The sequence below is a fragment of the Lontra canadensis genome, unplaced genomic scaffold, assembly GCF_010015895.1.
Source record: "Lontra canadensis isolate GAN:19392208 unplaced genomic scaffold, GSC_riverotter_1.0 scaffold16, whole genome shotgun sequence".
In the NCBI taxonomy this organism is placed as follows: Eukaryota; Metazoa; Chordata; class Mammalia; order Carnivora; family Mustelidae; genus Lontra; species Lontra canadensis.
Window position 1 is genome coordinate 4,238,631 of NW_022631010.1, and position 16,570 is coordinate 4,255,200.

At 46.0% G+C, this 16,570-nt stretch overlaps 1 protein-coding gene across 3 annotated transcripts in view; it reads right to left on the minus strand.

Moving 5' to 3' along the window:
- Positions 1-16,078, minus strand: part of CUNH20orf96 (chromosome unknown C20orf96 homolog) — a 19,611-nt gene extending 3,533 nt beyond the window's left edge. For 2 of the 3 annotated variants that reach the window (XM_032858967.1, XM_032858968.1), the window contains exons 1-4: positions 15,973-16,078; positions 7,112-7,224; positions 3,115-3,273; positions 778-877 (exon numbers count right to left, since the gene is read on the minus strand). In XM_032858967.1, the coding sequence (XP_032714858.1) occupies positions 778-877; positions 3,115-3,273; positions 7,112-7,198 (346 nt within the window). In that variant the 5' untranslated portion in view covers positions 7,199-7,224; positions 15,973-16,078. The remainder of the gene's footprint in view (positions 1-777; positions 878-3,114; positions 3,274-7,111; positions 7,225-15,972) is intronic. The other variant, XM_032858969.1, reaches the window with a different exon arrangement.
- Between the last annotated feature and the right edge of the window lie 492 nt (positions 16,079-16,570).

Here is a 16,570-nt window from a genome sequence, read left to right on the forward strand (position 1 = left end):
AAAAAAAAAAAAAAAAAAAAAAAAACAGACCATGTCTGTACTGATGCCTTCCAAGGGAGTGGCCCCAGGGTCTGAGGTTGGCTGACACACCACCCTCGCCAGAGGGCTCCCAGTCTGCTCCAGAAAGAAAGCACAAGCTCAAGCTCAAGGTCAGCGCTATGGAAGCCAGAGACCTGGGACCTGGCTGCGCCACTGACTCCCAGAGAGATGGCAGGAAGCAGAGGCAGGCTGGGGCTGGATCCTGGCTCGCAGCTGTTACGATCTACGGCATGCTACCGTACTTCTTTTTTTTTTTTTTTTAATTTATTTATTTGACAGAGAGAGATCACAAGTAGACAGAGAGGCAGGCAGAGAGAGAGAGAGAGAGGGAAGCAGGCTCCCCGCCAAGCAGAGAGCCCGATGCGGGACTCGATCCCAGGACCCCGAGATCATGACCTGAGCCGAAGGCAGCGGCTTAACCCACTGAGCCACCCAGGCGCCCCATGCTACCGTACTTCTTTTAGCTTCAGCTTCCTCATCTGTAAAATGGGCGAACAGTCCGGGTAGTTGCCATGACTGAGAGTGTGCCCGTACATACGAACCCCTGGGGGGCCTGAAGTTCTCAGGGCTCAATGCTCCAGAAGTAAGCTGTTAGCTCTGCATCTTAGCAATTCCATGTGCCTAAGAGGGGGGGATGCTGGGTCTACTGTCTTCCAAAAGGTAGGTGCAAGATGAAGGCCCTGATGACCTCCCCAAAGCCAGGGAGAGGATCAAGGAATTCATGCCAGGGATACTTACACTTCAACTTGGACTCCTCCTTCTCCTCCCACTCCTTAAGTTCACACTTGAGCTGCTGCAGCTTCTTCTTGTTCGAGTACTCCAAGATGTCCACAGTAGTCTGTGGGAGTGGAGGGTCAGCTCGCCCCACCACCTCTTCTGGCGCTACCGAAGCCTGGTCCCCCCTCAGGGGACTCCGCATTTCCTCCAGGGAGTCCCCAGATCCAAACCCAGTCCCAGATCCAGCAACCTGATCGGAGGCCAGCCCAGCCCCTCCAAACTGGGCCCTCTCCTACCATCCGCCCCAGGCTCTACCGCACACCCAGGCACCAGCCCAAACCCACGCAGTGGTCCCCACTCCATCCTCCTTCAAAATGTCACCAAGCGCAATGGATTTAACCCCCAACAGCCCTCACAACCATGTCCTTCTCTCCACCCCCACTGCCACTGTCTTATTCAAGTTCTCTTCATCTCCTGCCTCAAATAGTACCACAGCTACCCCTAACTGGTCCTCCTTTGATCTTTCTCCATCCGCAGTCAGGATGATCTTTCTTTAAAAATAAAAAAAAAAAAAATTTTAAAAAGCTGACCTCATCCCTCTCCTATTTAAAACCCTCCAGGGGCTCCCCTCTGCCCTATAAATACGGTCTGAACTCGTAACCTTGGCTGACAAGGCCCTGCCTGCGCTGGCCTAGGCCAACATGTGGCCCCTTGAGTTGGCCACGACCCCTCTCTCCACAGGCCTTCTGCACCCAGTTCCTCTGCCTTGAACACTTTCTTGCTCTCTACCAGGTAACACCTACTTCTGCAGGTTTCAACATAAGCATCACCTTCTTCAGGAAGCCTTCCTGACCTCCCATGTCTGGGTTAGAGGCCTCTCTCAGCTCCCCAGAACCCCTGTCCCCACGACAGTACACAAATGGCTTTCTAACTGCCTGGACCCCACTAGAATGACAGCTTGATGTAGACAACATGTCCCACTGATCCCTGTTTCCCAAGAGCCCACAGGGAGCACTCAGGATGAACAAAAAATATACTAATGGATCAATGCCAGAAGATCAACAATGACTTTATCTAAATTTGGAGAATATTCTAAGTTCCCTTGGGCTGAATGACTCTGCAGTCCTTGGCCTGTGTGATAGACTGAACTGTGTACCCCCCAAACTCATATGTTGAAGCCCTAACCCCCAATAGGGCTGCGTGTGCAGACAGGGCCTTTAAGGAGGTAAAAGGTTAAATGAGGTCTAAAGGGTGCAGAATCCATTAAGAGCGGTGTACTTATAAAAAGAGGAAGAGACTCCAGAGCCTCTCCATGTGAGCGCAGAGAAAAGGCCACGTGAGGACCCAAAGAGAAGGCAGCTATCTGTATCCCCAAGGACAGAGGCCTCCTTACTGGACATTGATCTCGGACTTGCCAGTGCCTCGATCTTGGACTTCTGGCATCCAGAACTGAGAAATTTCTCTGTGTAAGCCACCTGGTCTCTGGTGCTTTGGTAAGGCCACCTGAGCAAACTAAGTCCCCAACACTGAGTTTTCTCTTCATCTCCCAGGCTCTGGTGAGCTCAGTCCCTCTTCTCCCTGGGCAGACCGCAGCCAGAGGGCATTACTGCTCCATGAGACCATTTCCTCCACCTCTCCTCCAGCCCAAGCTCCTGGGTCCCCTGTGAACTTTGCGCTCTCTTCCAGCAGCTTTCCCAAGCCTCTCCCAGAGGAGGCAGAGGATGCCACCCGGGTTCTCGAAAAAGTTGCTCCCCCGGCCCAGACCATAAGCACCACCAATGGCTGAGGGTGACAATCACAGCTCGCGGGAAGGAAGCCAGATCCTGGTGCCAGGTGTGCTGTGTTCAAGTCAAGTGCCGACCCTTGCTAGGTGAGTGAGCTTGAAGGTGACCTTGAGTAAATCACCCGACCCCTCTGTTTCCATTTTTTCCTATGTAAAATAAAGATAATAATGCTCACCCCACGGGGTTGTGGTAAGGATTATATGGATATGTACAACCCTGTGTGAGTAGGGATGGGAGTGGTTGGCGTAGCTACACCTGTTGTGTGCCAAGTACAACACCCCCTTTAGGGTAGGTGCTTTGTGCTCTATTTTACAGAGCTCAGAGGTTAACTCGAAGTCTCCCAGCTAATAAATACTAGCGTTGGAATGAGAACCCCCATCTTGGTCTGGTTCCAAAGCCCAGCTAGGTGGGGCGAAGAGTGGGAGAGATTCATCTTCCAGAGGAAGTAGCTTGTGCAACAGGCCTGGAGAGGCCAGGAGAGGGCGCCCGAGGGCCCAAGGGGGCGGCGCCGCGCGCAGGACCGAGGTGTATGGGGCGGAGGCCAAGGCTGGGGAAGGTAGGGGTGGGACCTCACTTGGAGGATGTCCTGCTCCTGCAGCATCGTGCGCACTTTCAGGGCCGAGCTGTCTTCCATGTCCTGGATGTCCTTGATCAGCTCCAGGTTGAGCTTGGTGAGAAAGACCTCATGGCTGGAGAGCTCCTGCAGCGTGGTTCGCCTGTTCCTGAGCAACGCCTGCAGGCGGAGGGGAGGGCAAGGATGGGAGGCGGTGCTGCGCGTGGCGGCCGGAGCCTCCCGGAGCCTAGGGACCACTTCCCTCCCGCCGCACGCCCGCCCCCTTGTGGTCTCGACTGGTAAATGCGGCCCCATTGTCTGCGGGACAAAGTCCGCGCCCCCACCAACTCTTTCATCCATTCTGAAACGCCCGTTTTCCCTGATTTTTACATCTCAGAGGTGGACGCTTCTTACAAGGAGTGGCATGTCACGATCTGACAAAATTTGTTCGTGGGGAAATAAGATAAAGCTGCACCTTATTACCAATGGCTTCTTAGAATCAATAAAATATAATAGTAACAGTAGTAATAAAAATCGAAAACACCTCAGGTAGGTAAGAAAGGGGCGGAAGTGATGGGCCAGGTCTGGAAAAGCGGGGAAGCCAAGTGGATGATAGTCGCTACCGATGTTCATCAGACGGCTGAGCTAAATGAGTACTCACTCTCTCATTGCCCACATTTCCCCCGCAGAAACAAGGAGGCGCTGAAAGCCTAAGGGGTTTGCTGAGATCACCTCCAGCAGGTACACAAAAGCTACAATAATAACAACTATGTGTTGGGCACTGGGCTTCACTGGGCACTCAGAAGGTGATATTGGTTCATTCAAAGGCCCTGTTTACTGACTCTTATTTTACTGATAAAAGGAGGCTCAGATAGGTTAAGTGACTTGCCTAAAGTCACACAGCCAGAAGGTCATGGCACCGGAACTGGGAAGCTGGACTCTTTGACTCCCGATTTCTGGCTCGCCACCACACCAAGAGAAGGAAGTGAGCAGCCTCAAAGCACAAGGCATGGTTGAGCCTTGTAGTGTACGTAGATTTGGATGTTAGGTCTGGACCCACTCGGTTCAAACACCAATTCTGCCACTTAATCCCTCAGGAAACATGGGCAAAAGAGTTAACCACCCCCCAGAACCCTGCTATCCTCATTCTATTTTTTTTTTTTTTTAAGAGTGTATTTATAGAGAGAGAGCACGCAAAAGTAGGGAGAGCAACAGGCAGAGAGAGAAGCAGGCTCCCCGCTGAGCAAGGGGCCAGAGCAGGACTCAATCCCAGGACCCTGAAATCATGAGCTGAGCTGAAGGCAGGTGCTTATTAACCCAATGAGCCACCCAGGCGTCCCTGCTGTACTCATTCGAAAGGTTAAGAAACTAGCACTCACTTCGGAGCGCTGCTGGGAAAAACAAATGAGATAATGTTCACAGTCAAGACACCAAGTGGCTGCGCCTGGCACCCTCAGGGTGTTACAGGAAGTGGAGCTGATGATATCCGTGTCCACAGGCTCTAGGTCTCCAGGTCTGCTGCACCTTTGCACTCTCTGTCTTATTCCTGTTCTTCCTTGTTTCTCTGTCCTTCATGAGAAGCTACCCTTTCCTGGCCCCCAAATCCCGCATTCCTCATATAATAATGAGTAACCCTGCAAACATTCAGACTGTTTATTATGGATGGGCCTGACACTCTGCTCAGCAGGTCACAAGCACGACCTCACTTGGCACCAATCTCAGCCCCATTTCACAGAAGCCCACCCAGCAAACATTGCGGGGGCTGGCATCAGGAATGAGTATCCTTGGTGTGCCTCGGTGGCTCAGTCATTAAGCGTCTGCCTTCAGCTCAGGTCATGATCCGGGGGTCCTGGGATGGAGCCCCCCATCAGGCTCCCTGCTCCATAGGAAGCCTGTTTCTCCCTCTCCCACTCCCCCCTGCTTGTGTTCCCTCTCTCACTGTGTCTGTCAAATAAATAAATAAAATCTTAAAAAAAAAAAAAAGAAAGAAAAGAAAATGAATGTGTATCCTTAGCACAGACCCCATTCCCAGGGGATTTGGAGAAGCTATATAATTAATGACCTCTGCTCTAGAAATGGATCATCCCTGAGCACAAGATTTAGTACAGAAACCCTACTTTGTTTCCTTCCTGCCCCTTAACCCCAGTTGGGATTATATGTTTTTCTTATTATCTTATTTTCTTATTTTTCTTATTTTGTAACTGTCTCTCCCACTCAAAAGGCACAGCCGGGGGCGGGGGGGTGGTAACTGGCTGTTCCATCACAGCTGTAGGACACAGCACATAGGATGGTGCCTGGAGCTCCCTAAGTATGGGCTGAATAAACTGATGACTATAAACTATTCTTTGGGTTTTTTAAATTCATTTATTATACATCTCCCCATTATAGTGTAAGCTCCATAAGCACACAGATTCTGAGTGCCATGTTCACAGCTGTGTCCCCAATACCTGGCATGGTGCCCGGCACATAGGAGGCACTCTCTCAAGAGTTGTAGACTGAACAAATTAACTGTCTGGAGATTGAGGGGCAGAGTCAGGATCCTGTTCCGTTTCTGAGAGCAAATCAACAGAGTAATTTCTGCTCCCTTCTTGTTTCCCCCTTGTCTCCATGGTCCATTCTCCACATAGCAGCAGCAGCAGCCCAAGGACTCCTGTGAAAACTTAGGTCATATCATGTCTCTGCTCTACTCAGAATCCTCCAGGGTCTTCCTGTCTTGCTCAGCATAGAAACACAAAGCCTAATCATGGACTACAGAGTTGCAAATAAGTCATCACCCATACCCTCACACCCACTGGTTTTCCTTCATCGCCAGCTCTAGCCACATCAACCTCAGGACCTTTGTACTTGCGGTTCCTATGTCTGGAACATTCTTTCCTCAGATGTCACCATTTAAGCAGCCTCTCTGACCACTCTGTCTCAGATGGTCACGGCCACTCTTCCTGACCTTACCTTTATACTTCATTGCTCTACATTGCTTTACATTCTTCATTTCGTGGCACATGTTATATACTTATTTGTCTTGTTTATTGTCTGTCTCTCAAAGTCGAATGTGAGCTCCCTAAGGTCAGAGGCCATATCACTGGTGAATCTCCACACTTAGATACTATGTGCGAGGGCCTGGCACATAGTAGACATTCAATAAATCAATTAAATGAATGAATAATCACAAGAGACAACATTAGGAACTGGTTGGGAGCCCAGGCTTCAGAGCCAAATTGTCCAAGTTCTAAAGTCAGGATAAAAATAACACCAGAAATAGGACTTCCTCCTTTAAGAACACTGGGCTGCCTCTGAACCATTCTGCAAAATTAAAGGTTAAAGGGAAGAAAAGGTTTCAAAGCAAATATATTCTTCCCTATTTCTTTATATAGTAGTCATTGTTCACTGAGCTCTTAAAAACCTTCTTGAAGAAAGTACGAATTCTTTGCCAGTATTTTGTAGCATTTATAGTATTTAGTATTCTACTTTCTGCTAAGGACACAATAGACTCCTCCTCTTTTAGTCATTTCAAATACTTTAAAACATTGTTCAGAAGCCATAAAAAAGCAATAGATGGTGAGAACACTAATTATCTCAAGCTGTATCAGATGATGGGAAAAATGTAATAGTGAGCTTCTGAGCTGTGCTGAGCTGCGCTGTATTCCATGAAAGGTTAATTTATTGGAAATGTTTAAACGAGCAAGCCACCAGACTGTGTTCCTAATGCAGCAAAACAGAAGAGCGATTCTGATCATCTTCCTAGTCTTCAATACAAAGGCAAACACCTTGCTTAACCGGCTTTGATCCCTGGCACTGCCATTTTTCTAGCCATGCGGCCTGGTACAAGTCCGTGATCTCCCTGCACCTCAGTTTCCCATCTGTAAAATGGGGGTGATGATAAGCATGCCCATGGCACTGCTGAAAAGGAAATGAGTCAAGTGCGGCACCGCAAAATGGCCTGTGTGTGTTTGCAATCACCTTCCCCCTGACCCTCTGTCCCTACCACGGGCTCCAATGCCTATGGGGAGGCTGCTCATACCCTCAAAAGTCGCATTTTCTTCTGTGTCTTCCCGGAGTCCAACCTTCCTCTGTGCTTTTCTTGTGGATTCCTCAGCTGGCTTGTCATAGACGCGGTGGGCTTGGAATGCAACCCTAGGGCATGGGAAAGAGCAGAGAGGGAGTGAGGGTACAGGCAGGCCAGGGGGCAGGTCCCAGGGAAGGCACCATCTAGGAGATGGCCCTGGGCACCAGCCCCGCCCACTCTTGACCTTTTAATATGTGACAGTGAGGCAGAGCATGGGACTCACATCTGTCAAACAGCTCCCAGGCCCCATTCTGCACAGGGGACTTCCACATGGCTATGGGGATGGACAGAGGGGAGGAGAGGGGAAGCAACAGAAGCTGGCCAGGTGCCCACAGTCTCTCCCACCAACCTGGCAGGTAGCAAGGTCAGATGCAGCAGAGGTTAAGGGCAAGAACTAATGAGGCAGGGCGCCTGGGTAGCTCAGCAGGTTAAAGCCTCTGCCTTTGGCTCGGGTCATGATCCCAGGGTCCTGGGATCGAGCCCCGCATTGGGCTCTCTGCTCAGCAGGGAGCCTGCTTCCTCCTCTCTCTCTGCCTGCCTCTCTGCCTACTTGTGATCTCTCTCTGTCAAATAAATAAATAAAATCTTAAAAAAAAAAAAAAAAAAAAGAACTAATGAGCCAGACAGGCTGGGTTCGAATGCAAGCTCCACTTTCTACTGGCCATGTGAGCTTGGGTTGGTAGCCTGACCTCTCTGTCCCTCAGTGTTTCCCACCTATAAAATAGGAGTCATCATCACACCTGTCTCACAGGGCTGTCCCGAAGATTAAATAAGATGTCACTATACCTTCAAATGTTCGGAATAGTGCCCAACACAGACTCAGTGAGGAATACGCATTCCTAGCTGTCGCTGTCATTACTGATGACCTGAGGCTTGGCATCAGGACCACAGCCCCGCACAAAGGTACAAGAGCTGTGAAAAATTCCCACCTGACTGAAACACCTATAAAACCCGTGGTCCCGCCAGATAAAGACCGTATAGAAATAGTTCCGATTAGCATAAGGCACTGGGGGGCATGTTCTCAGAACCCCCGATTCCTCTCAGGCATCAGCCTGAGACAAATCACCCAAATCATCTTGAATGCTGAGGCCACATTCTCGATGCCCACCAAAATACCCCCCTCCAAGGGCAACACAGTACTTCTCAGAAAATAGGATTTCTCTAATGAATCAATACAGCAAACCCTGGAAAATTTTACTATTAACTATTGAAGTGATGAAGCAAATTAAAATAACCTTTTGTTACAGTTGTGAATTATCTGTATATGTCGGGTATTTAATTGCATTGTTTAAAATACGGAATGATTAATAGGATAATCTTGTGGTTCTAATTTAAATGAGATTTTGATTTAGATTTGTCTTAAGGTTTAAGACATTTTTATTAAATGTGTATAGGTTACCAAAAGTTTTAAGAGAACATAGATTACCCATGTCTTGATGTTTATTTATTAGATTACGAGAATTATCAAATGCTCAATGGTCTTTGTTAACCAGACAAGTGAACTATTTGAAAATGAAAAATGAATATATTAAATTTTAAAATGGGGCTTAAGAGGATTGGGGGAACCTAATTAACGAAGTTCCAAAATCCCCCTTAGAAGTGTTCATAAAAATTATAAGATTATTAAATTGAACTTGAATTCTTAGGGAGATTTGTAGCTTTAATAATGACTATTTTCATTAGTGGTAGTAACCCTGATTTATCTTTTTTTTTTTAAGATTTTATTTATTTATTTGACAGAGATCACAGGTAGGCAGAGAGGCAGGCAGAAAGAGAGAGGAGGAAGCAGGCCCCCTGCTGAGCTGAGAGCCCGATGTGGGGCTCAATCCCAGGACCATGGGATCATGACCTGAGCCGAAGGCAGAGGCTTTAACCCACTGAGCCATCCAGGCACCCCTGATTTATCTTTTTTTTAATTAAACTTATTATTTTGGGATAAGTTCAAGTACATGCAGTTTTAAGAAATAATACAGAGTTGAATCACTGAATTCTATTCCTGAAATCATTATTGCGCTGTACGTTAACTAACTAGAATTTAAATTAAAAAAAAAATTTTCTTTTAAAGAAAGACTACAGAGAAATCCTATATGTCTTTAACCCAGTCTCTGAACGGTAGCATTTTGCAAAACTAACTACAATATCAGAACCATGATACTGACATCGAGACGGACAAGATATAGAACATTTCCATTATCCCAAGTGTCCCTCATGCTGCCGTTTATTTTCTTCCCTCCCCTGACCATGCTCCGCCCACCTTTGTCCGGAACCCCTGGCAATCACTAATCTACTCTCCATTTCTGGAATTTTGTCATTCCTGGAATGCTGTATACATGGAATCATAGAGTATATAACTTCCGAGATTGGTTTTTCTCGCTCAGCAAAATTCTGTAGATTCATCCAAGCTATTGACTGTATCAATAGGTCTTTCTTTTAATTAATGGATGGTATTCCATAGTATGGATTGCTTCCAGTTTGGGAGTATTATGAATAAGGCTGCTACGAAGCATTCATGCAATGGTTTTTGTGTGGCCAGAAGTTTTTATTTCACTGGAATAGATGCCCAAGAGTGCAAGTGTTGCAGCATGAGGAGAATTGCATGTTAGTTTCATTAGAAACTGTCATATGGTGGCACCTGGGTGGCTCAGTCAGTTAAGTGTCTGACTCCTGATTTTAGCTCAGGTCATGATCTCAGAGTCATGAGATCAAGCCCTGTGTCAGGGCCCCGAGTTAGAGTCAGTTTTGGATGCTCTCTCTCCCTCTCCCTCCGCCCATTCCCCTCAACCCTCATGCTCTCTCTCTCTCTCTCTCTGAAAAAAAAAGAAAAACTGTCATACTTTTTCCCAGAGCAGTTACACTATTTTACATTCCCACCAGCAATGCATGCATGATCCAGTTTCTCCTCTTTGCCAGCATTTGGAGTTATCACCATTTTTCATTTTAGCCATTCTGATAGGTGTAGTGAAAACACATTATGGCTTAATTTGCATATCCCTAATGGATAATGATGTTGAGTATCTTTTCGTGTGCTTATTTACCATCTGGAGATCCTCTTCAGTGAAACGTCCCTTCATATCTTTTGCCCATTTTCTTTTTTTCTTTTTTTTAAGATTTATTTATTTATTTCAGAGAGAGAACAGGCGTGAGTGAGTGAGTGGGAGGGAGGGGGAGAGGGAGAGGGAGAGAGAGAATCCCCAGCCAGCCCACCACTGAGCATGGAGCCTGACATTGGACTCCATCCCATTACCCTGAGATCATGACCTGAGCCCAAATCAAGAGCAGGACCCTTAACCAACTGAGACACCCAGGTGGCTCCTCTTTTGCCCATTTCCTAACTGAATTGCTTTTCAATTCAATCCTTAGAAATCGTTGAGTTTTGAGAGTTCTCCATATGTTCCGCATAGCAGTCCTTTGTCAGAGGTGACTTGCAAATATTTTCTCCAAGTCTATAGCTTGTCTTTTCATCCTCTTAAGAGTCTTTCACAGAATAAGTGTTTAATTTTGATGACATCCAACTTATCCATTTATTTCATTTTTATTTTATGGATCAAGCTATTGGTAGAAAGTCTAAGGGCTCTTCATGGGGCCATGGGTCCCAAATATAATTTTCTCCTTTGTTTTCCTCTAAAAGTTTTCCAGTTTGGCATTTAACGTTTAATCTTTATTTCATTTTACATTTATATTTGAACTTAAGTCAAGGTTCTTTTTCTGGTCTGTGGATGTCTAAGAAATGGTGCTCCAGCACCATTTGTGGAAAAGGCTTTCCTTTCTTCTGCTGGCCTGTTTTCACACCCTTGTCCAAATCAGCTGGGCATACTTGTGTGGCTCTATTTCTGGTTTCTCTAGCCTGCCCCATTGATCTATGCGTGTATCTCTCTGCCAATATTATGCTATCTTGAATACTTTGGCTTTAATAATATGCTTTAGTATCAGGTAAAGTGATTCTTCCCACATTATTTTTCTTTTTCAAAACAGTTCATCTATTCCAGGGCCTTGCTTTTCTATATAAATTTTAGAATAAACCTATCCATTTACAAAACACCATGCTGGGATTTTGACAGGAATTACATCAAACATATAAATCAAATTGGGGAGAACTGTCATCTTTACTATACTGAATGTTCTAATCATAAACATAGTTTGTCTCTCCTTTTATTTAGGTCTTCTTTGATTTCTTTCATTAACATTATGTAATTCTCAGCATAGAGTAGTAGCTTTAAGTTTAAATCTAAATATTTCATTTCCTGGGGCACCCGGCTGGCTCAGTCGGCAGAGTATACAACTCTCGATCTCAGGGTTGTGAGTTTGAGCCCCACATTGGGTGTGGAGGTTACTTGAAAAAAACAAAATCTTTTTTTTTTTTTTTAAGATTTTATTTATTTATTTGACAGAGACACAGCGAGAGAAGGAACACAAGCGGGGGAGTGAGAGAGAGAGAAGCAGGCTTCCACCAAGCAGGGAGTCTGATGCGGGGCTCAATCCCAGGACCCTGGGATCATGCACTGAGCTGAAGGCAGACACGTAACGACTGAGCCACCCAGGCACCCCAACAAATAAAATCTTTTAAAAATATTTCATTTCTTTAGATAATAGATACATTTTTAATTTTAAATTTAATCATTGTTAGTACATAGAAATGTGATTGGGGCACCTGGGTGGCTCAGTTGGTTAAGCATCTGACTCTTGGTTCTGGCTCAGGTCATGATCTCAGAGTCATGAGATCAAGCCCTGCATGGGGCTCCATGATGGGTGCATGAAGCCTGCTTGTGATTCTCTCTCTCCCTCTCCCTCTGCTCCTCCCCCAGCTTGCATTCACGCTCTCTAAATAAGTAAGTTTTTAAAATGTGATTGATTTTTGTATACTTGTATTCTGCAACCTTGATGAACTCACTTATTAATTCCAGTTTCTCTTAAATTTAGTAGATTTTTAAAGATTCTCTACTAGACGGGCGTGTCATCTGCAAATAAAAACAGTCAAATCATTCTACCTGATTCATCTTGATGTTGGTGTCTGTCTTTTCTCACTCATGTTGTGATTTTCCTTATTCTTGGTATGACAAGTGATTTCTACTGTATCCTTGATGTTCTAAATAATACTCAGGATCCTATTTCAGACAGTCCCCTCTTGAGATGTAGCATGAAGGCCAGTCTTCAGAGTCCTCTACATTCTCTGTGTTCAGTCAGGGCTTTTTTTAGTTGTAAAAGGGAGGACCAAGAAGGAATGGGGCTACCCCATCTTGGTGGAATCAGTTGATTTACCTTTGTTAATACACAAAAGCTGCCCTCAAGGCCATGACTTTGCATAAAACATGTTACCGACCTAAGCTTCAGTTTCTTCATCTGTAAAATGGTGATGAGATCATCTCCCAGGTCATACGGAATGAATGAAATGATGACCTCCTTCTATCCATCTGTCTCAAGTGTTTTTAAAGTTTTGTGTAGTTACAGTTTGAGGTTGGGACCATTAACTCTACACAGCTAGAAACCCAATCTGTCTCCTTTACTATGAGTCAACAACATTCAGCCCATTGCTGGGCACATGGGTGCTCAGCAAACGGATGCTGCTGAATGAATGAAGGAAAGAATGATGCCTCCACAACACAACATGGGTCCTGAGCAAGCAGTAGCTCTTTTCATCATTATAATTTACACAGATGCTTTCACTTGTATAAAGGCAGGAATCCTTGCAGACTGGGGCTGTGACAAGCAACCTCGATAGGATAGCAAGAAGGGAAACTGGAATACCAACTCAGGTCCATGTTTCTCCAGCGCCCATACTCTCCCCACTAATACATGGTTAAAACTGTGCATCCTGGAGGGGCACCTGGGTGGCTCAGTCGGGTGAGCATCTGACTCTTGATTTTGGCTCAGGTCATGGTCTGGTGTCATGGGATCAGACCCTGCATCAGGCTCCATGCTGAGCATGGAGCTTGATTAAGATTCTCTCTCTCCCTCTCCCTTTGCTCCCAACCCCTCATGCTATCTCACTCTCTTTCTCAAAAAAATTAAAAATAAAATAAAAATAAAAAGATTGTGCATTCTGGAGGAGTGTCTGGGTGGCTCAATTTGTTAAGTGTCTGACTCCTGATTTCGGCCCAGGTCGTGATCTCGGGGTTGTGAGATGGAGCCCCCTGTCAACCTCCATGCTGGGCGTGGAAACCACTTAAGATTCTCTCTCTCCCAGGGCACCTGGGTGGCTCAGTCAATTAAGCATCTGCCTTCGGCTCAGGTCATGTTCCAGGGTCCTGGGATCCTAGCGCTGGATCAGCTTCCTGCTCAGTGGGGAGTCTGCTTTTCCCTCTCCCTCTGCCCCTCCCCCACAGCTCATGCTCAGGCTCGCTCTTTCTGCCTCTCTCCTGACTCTTTAAAAAAAAAAAAAAAAAAAAGGCACCTGCCTTCGGCTCAGGTCATGGTCTGAGAGTCCTGGAATAGAGCCCTGCATCCAGCTCTCTGCTCAGCAGGGAACCTGCTCCCCCCCACCCCGCCTGACTCTCTGCCTACTTGTGATCTCTGTTTGTCAAATAAATAAATAAAATCTTTAAAAAAAAAAAAAAGTCTGTGCCTCTTGGAGCCAAACTGCCAAATGTCACAGCCTGGCTCTGCCCCTACCTACCCATGTAACCACTGAAGTCACACCTGCCCAGGTTTCATCTCTAAGAGGAGGTGGTAATAACAGCATCCACCTCACAGGGTTGTTGAGAAGAGTAAATAAAGCGATACGGGTCAAGTGCTGAGAACAGTATCTAAGGGCGTGGTATATGTTAAGTGCTCTTGTTCTTACCATGGTTGTATCTGTTACATACCTCACTGCCTCCCCATGAAGGAAAGGAAAGAGTTTCCTTGTAGATGCTGTGTGAATAGGGTCTAGGGCCAAAGACAAAAATTCTGTCACTACCACCGGGCCTTGTGCTCAGCACTTTACATCAAAGACTCTTGACAGGGGTGTTTTAGATACATTAGCATGGAGGATTTGTGGTTCTCTCAAATATTGGGGGTCCCAACAGGCATCTGGTGGTGAGGGTCAGGGACATTAGATATCCCCCAGAACAGGACAGCCCCATGGAACACAGAATTCTCCTATGTCCTGCATGACTTTCCAAAGCCCTCACAGATAATGATGTAGGTAAAAAAAAAATTATTTATGGGGCGCCTAAGTGGCTCAGTGGGTTAAGCCTCTGCCTTCAGCTCGGGTCATGATCTTGGGGTCCTGGGATCAAGCCGCCCATCGAGCTCTCTGCTCAGCAGGGAGCCTGCTTCCCCCACCCCCCCTGCCTGCCTATGTGCCTACTTGTGATCTCTGTCTGTCATAAATAAATGAAATCTTGGGAAAAAAAAAAAAACTTATTTATAATGATCTGATCCTGCCTGACTCTCTTTCACATATAAACAGAAAGGATATTTTGCAGGATTTTACAGTAATGCTAAATTTTCCAAGAAAGCAGCTACAATCAAGGGAAGGTTGCACTTTGTTTTGTTCAGAACTTTACCAAGAGATGGGCCCCACTTTGGAAATCATGACCTCATTGAAACACCCTCTGGGGCGCCTGGGTGGCTCAGTGGGTTAAAGCCTCTGCCTTCGGTTCAGGTCATGATCTCAGGGTCCTGGGATTGACCCCCGCATCGGGCTCTCTGCTCCGGCAGGGAGCCTGCTTCTCCCTCTCTCTCTGCCTGCCTCTGGGCCTGCTTGTGATCTCTGTCTGTCAAATAAATAAATAAAATCTTTAAAAAAAAAAATCCCTCTAGTTATGTGAATCCCTGATATAACACCACGTGACAGTCTGCGTTTGCAATGGTTTCGTTCACCATGACTCCACATCTGTGAGTAAGCTTCTGACTACTTTGACATAACTTCCAGCAGAGCTCATCCCGGGCACTTACATACTGAAATATACGTTACTTAACTATAAGTAACTTTCCTTTTCCTTTTTGTTTACTTTACTTTAGGGCATTATAGTAAGTTTTTTAAATGAAATACATAGGTAGGTTATATTATCTATGAAGTTCATTTCAGATACTAAAGGAATATTACAAAGTATTTGTTATTGAAAGGAATGTTGGGTCTGAAGAGGTTGAGAGCAACAATGCTTTCCATTTAATTCTTGTGACAATCTTGTCAGGTCCTCATATTACAAGCGGGAAAACTAAAGCTCAGAGAGAAGAATGGCTTTTCCAAGATAGTAAATGGCAGAGTCAAGATGAAAACCTGTGTCTGCCTCAGTCAAGGGCCTGAGAACTCCCCTGGATAGCATGGCAACGATGTGGCAGAGATTATCCTAAGTGGACCAAACCCTGTTTTCTTTTCCTCTCTTTTCCTCTTGGACACACAGCAGGGCAACATTTCCCATCTTCCCTTGTGGTTAAGGGTGGTCATATGACTAGTTACGCCCACTGGAATAGGAGAGGGAGTGATATGTGTCACCTCAAGTCTAGGCCCTGAAAAAAAAAATTGCCCACAAAATTACCCGTATTTTTGCTCGCGCTCTCTCTCTCTCTCTCTCTCTCTCTCTCTCTCGTCCCTCTCTACCAGCTGAATGCGTAAGTATTTAGCAGAGGAATTCAAGGCCTTCCAAACTGTCACAGCCACAAGGTTGAAGGAGCCTGGATCCCTGAATGACTATGTGGAAAAGATTACTTCCTGCAGATCTGCAAATGTATTTTGACATAAATGAGAAATAAGCTTCTGTACTAATACCTGAAACCTGGGGATTGTTTGGAACAGCAATTAGCCTACTCTAATATAATTCATGTCACCAAAGGGCAAAGGCATGCACTCTATCCTGTCCCAGTTCCCATGTCCACCTTCAAGCGCCTCTGCCCACCTGGCAGGACGCTAGTCAAAGTCTTCGTTTTGCTCTTCTGGTGGCCTCTGGTTTGCAGGATGGGAGGCAGAGTAGGTGACTTGGTTTTCTGCTTGGACCGCTGCCATGGAACATAGTCCTACCAGATATAACACAGTCAGTCACACAGCCCAATGGGTCAAAATCCCAGCGTTGCCCCTTACAGATATCTGTGACACTGAGCAAGTAACTTCTGAGATCGAAGCCTCAATTTTCACATCTGTAAACTAGATCTAATTATAAAACCTACCTCCACAGATTGATGTGAGAATTCCAAGAGGCAGTATTTGTAAAGCATGTGGCAAGTGCTCCATAAATGTGAGCTATCACTTGTTTTATCAGCCAGCCATAACTTACTAAGCACATCCAGGCTGTGAGGTGCTAAGAACTAAACACAAGGCATGGAAAAGACCCAAGAGGAAACCAGAGGAGCGATCAGAGATGAGTAAGAAAGTAGTATAATACACCCTCACGCTCTGATAGGGTGGTGCGAAAATAGTGGGTCCTGCAGCCAATGTGTGACACAGGTAAGCCTGGAATTCAGGTCTCCAGATTCTATCGGCGGGGACAGTCATGGCCA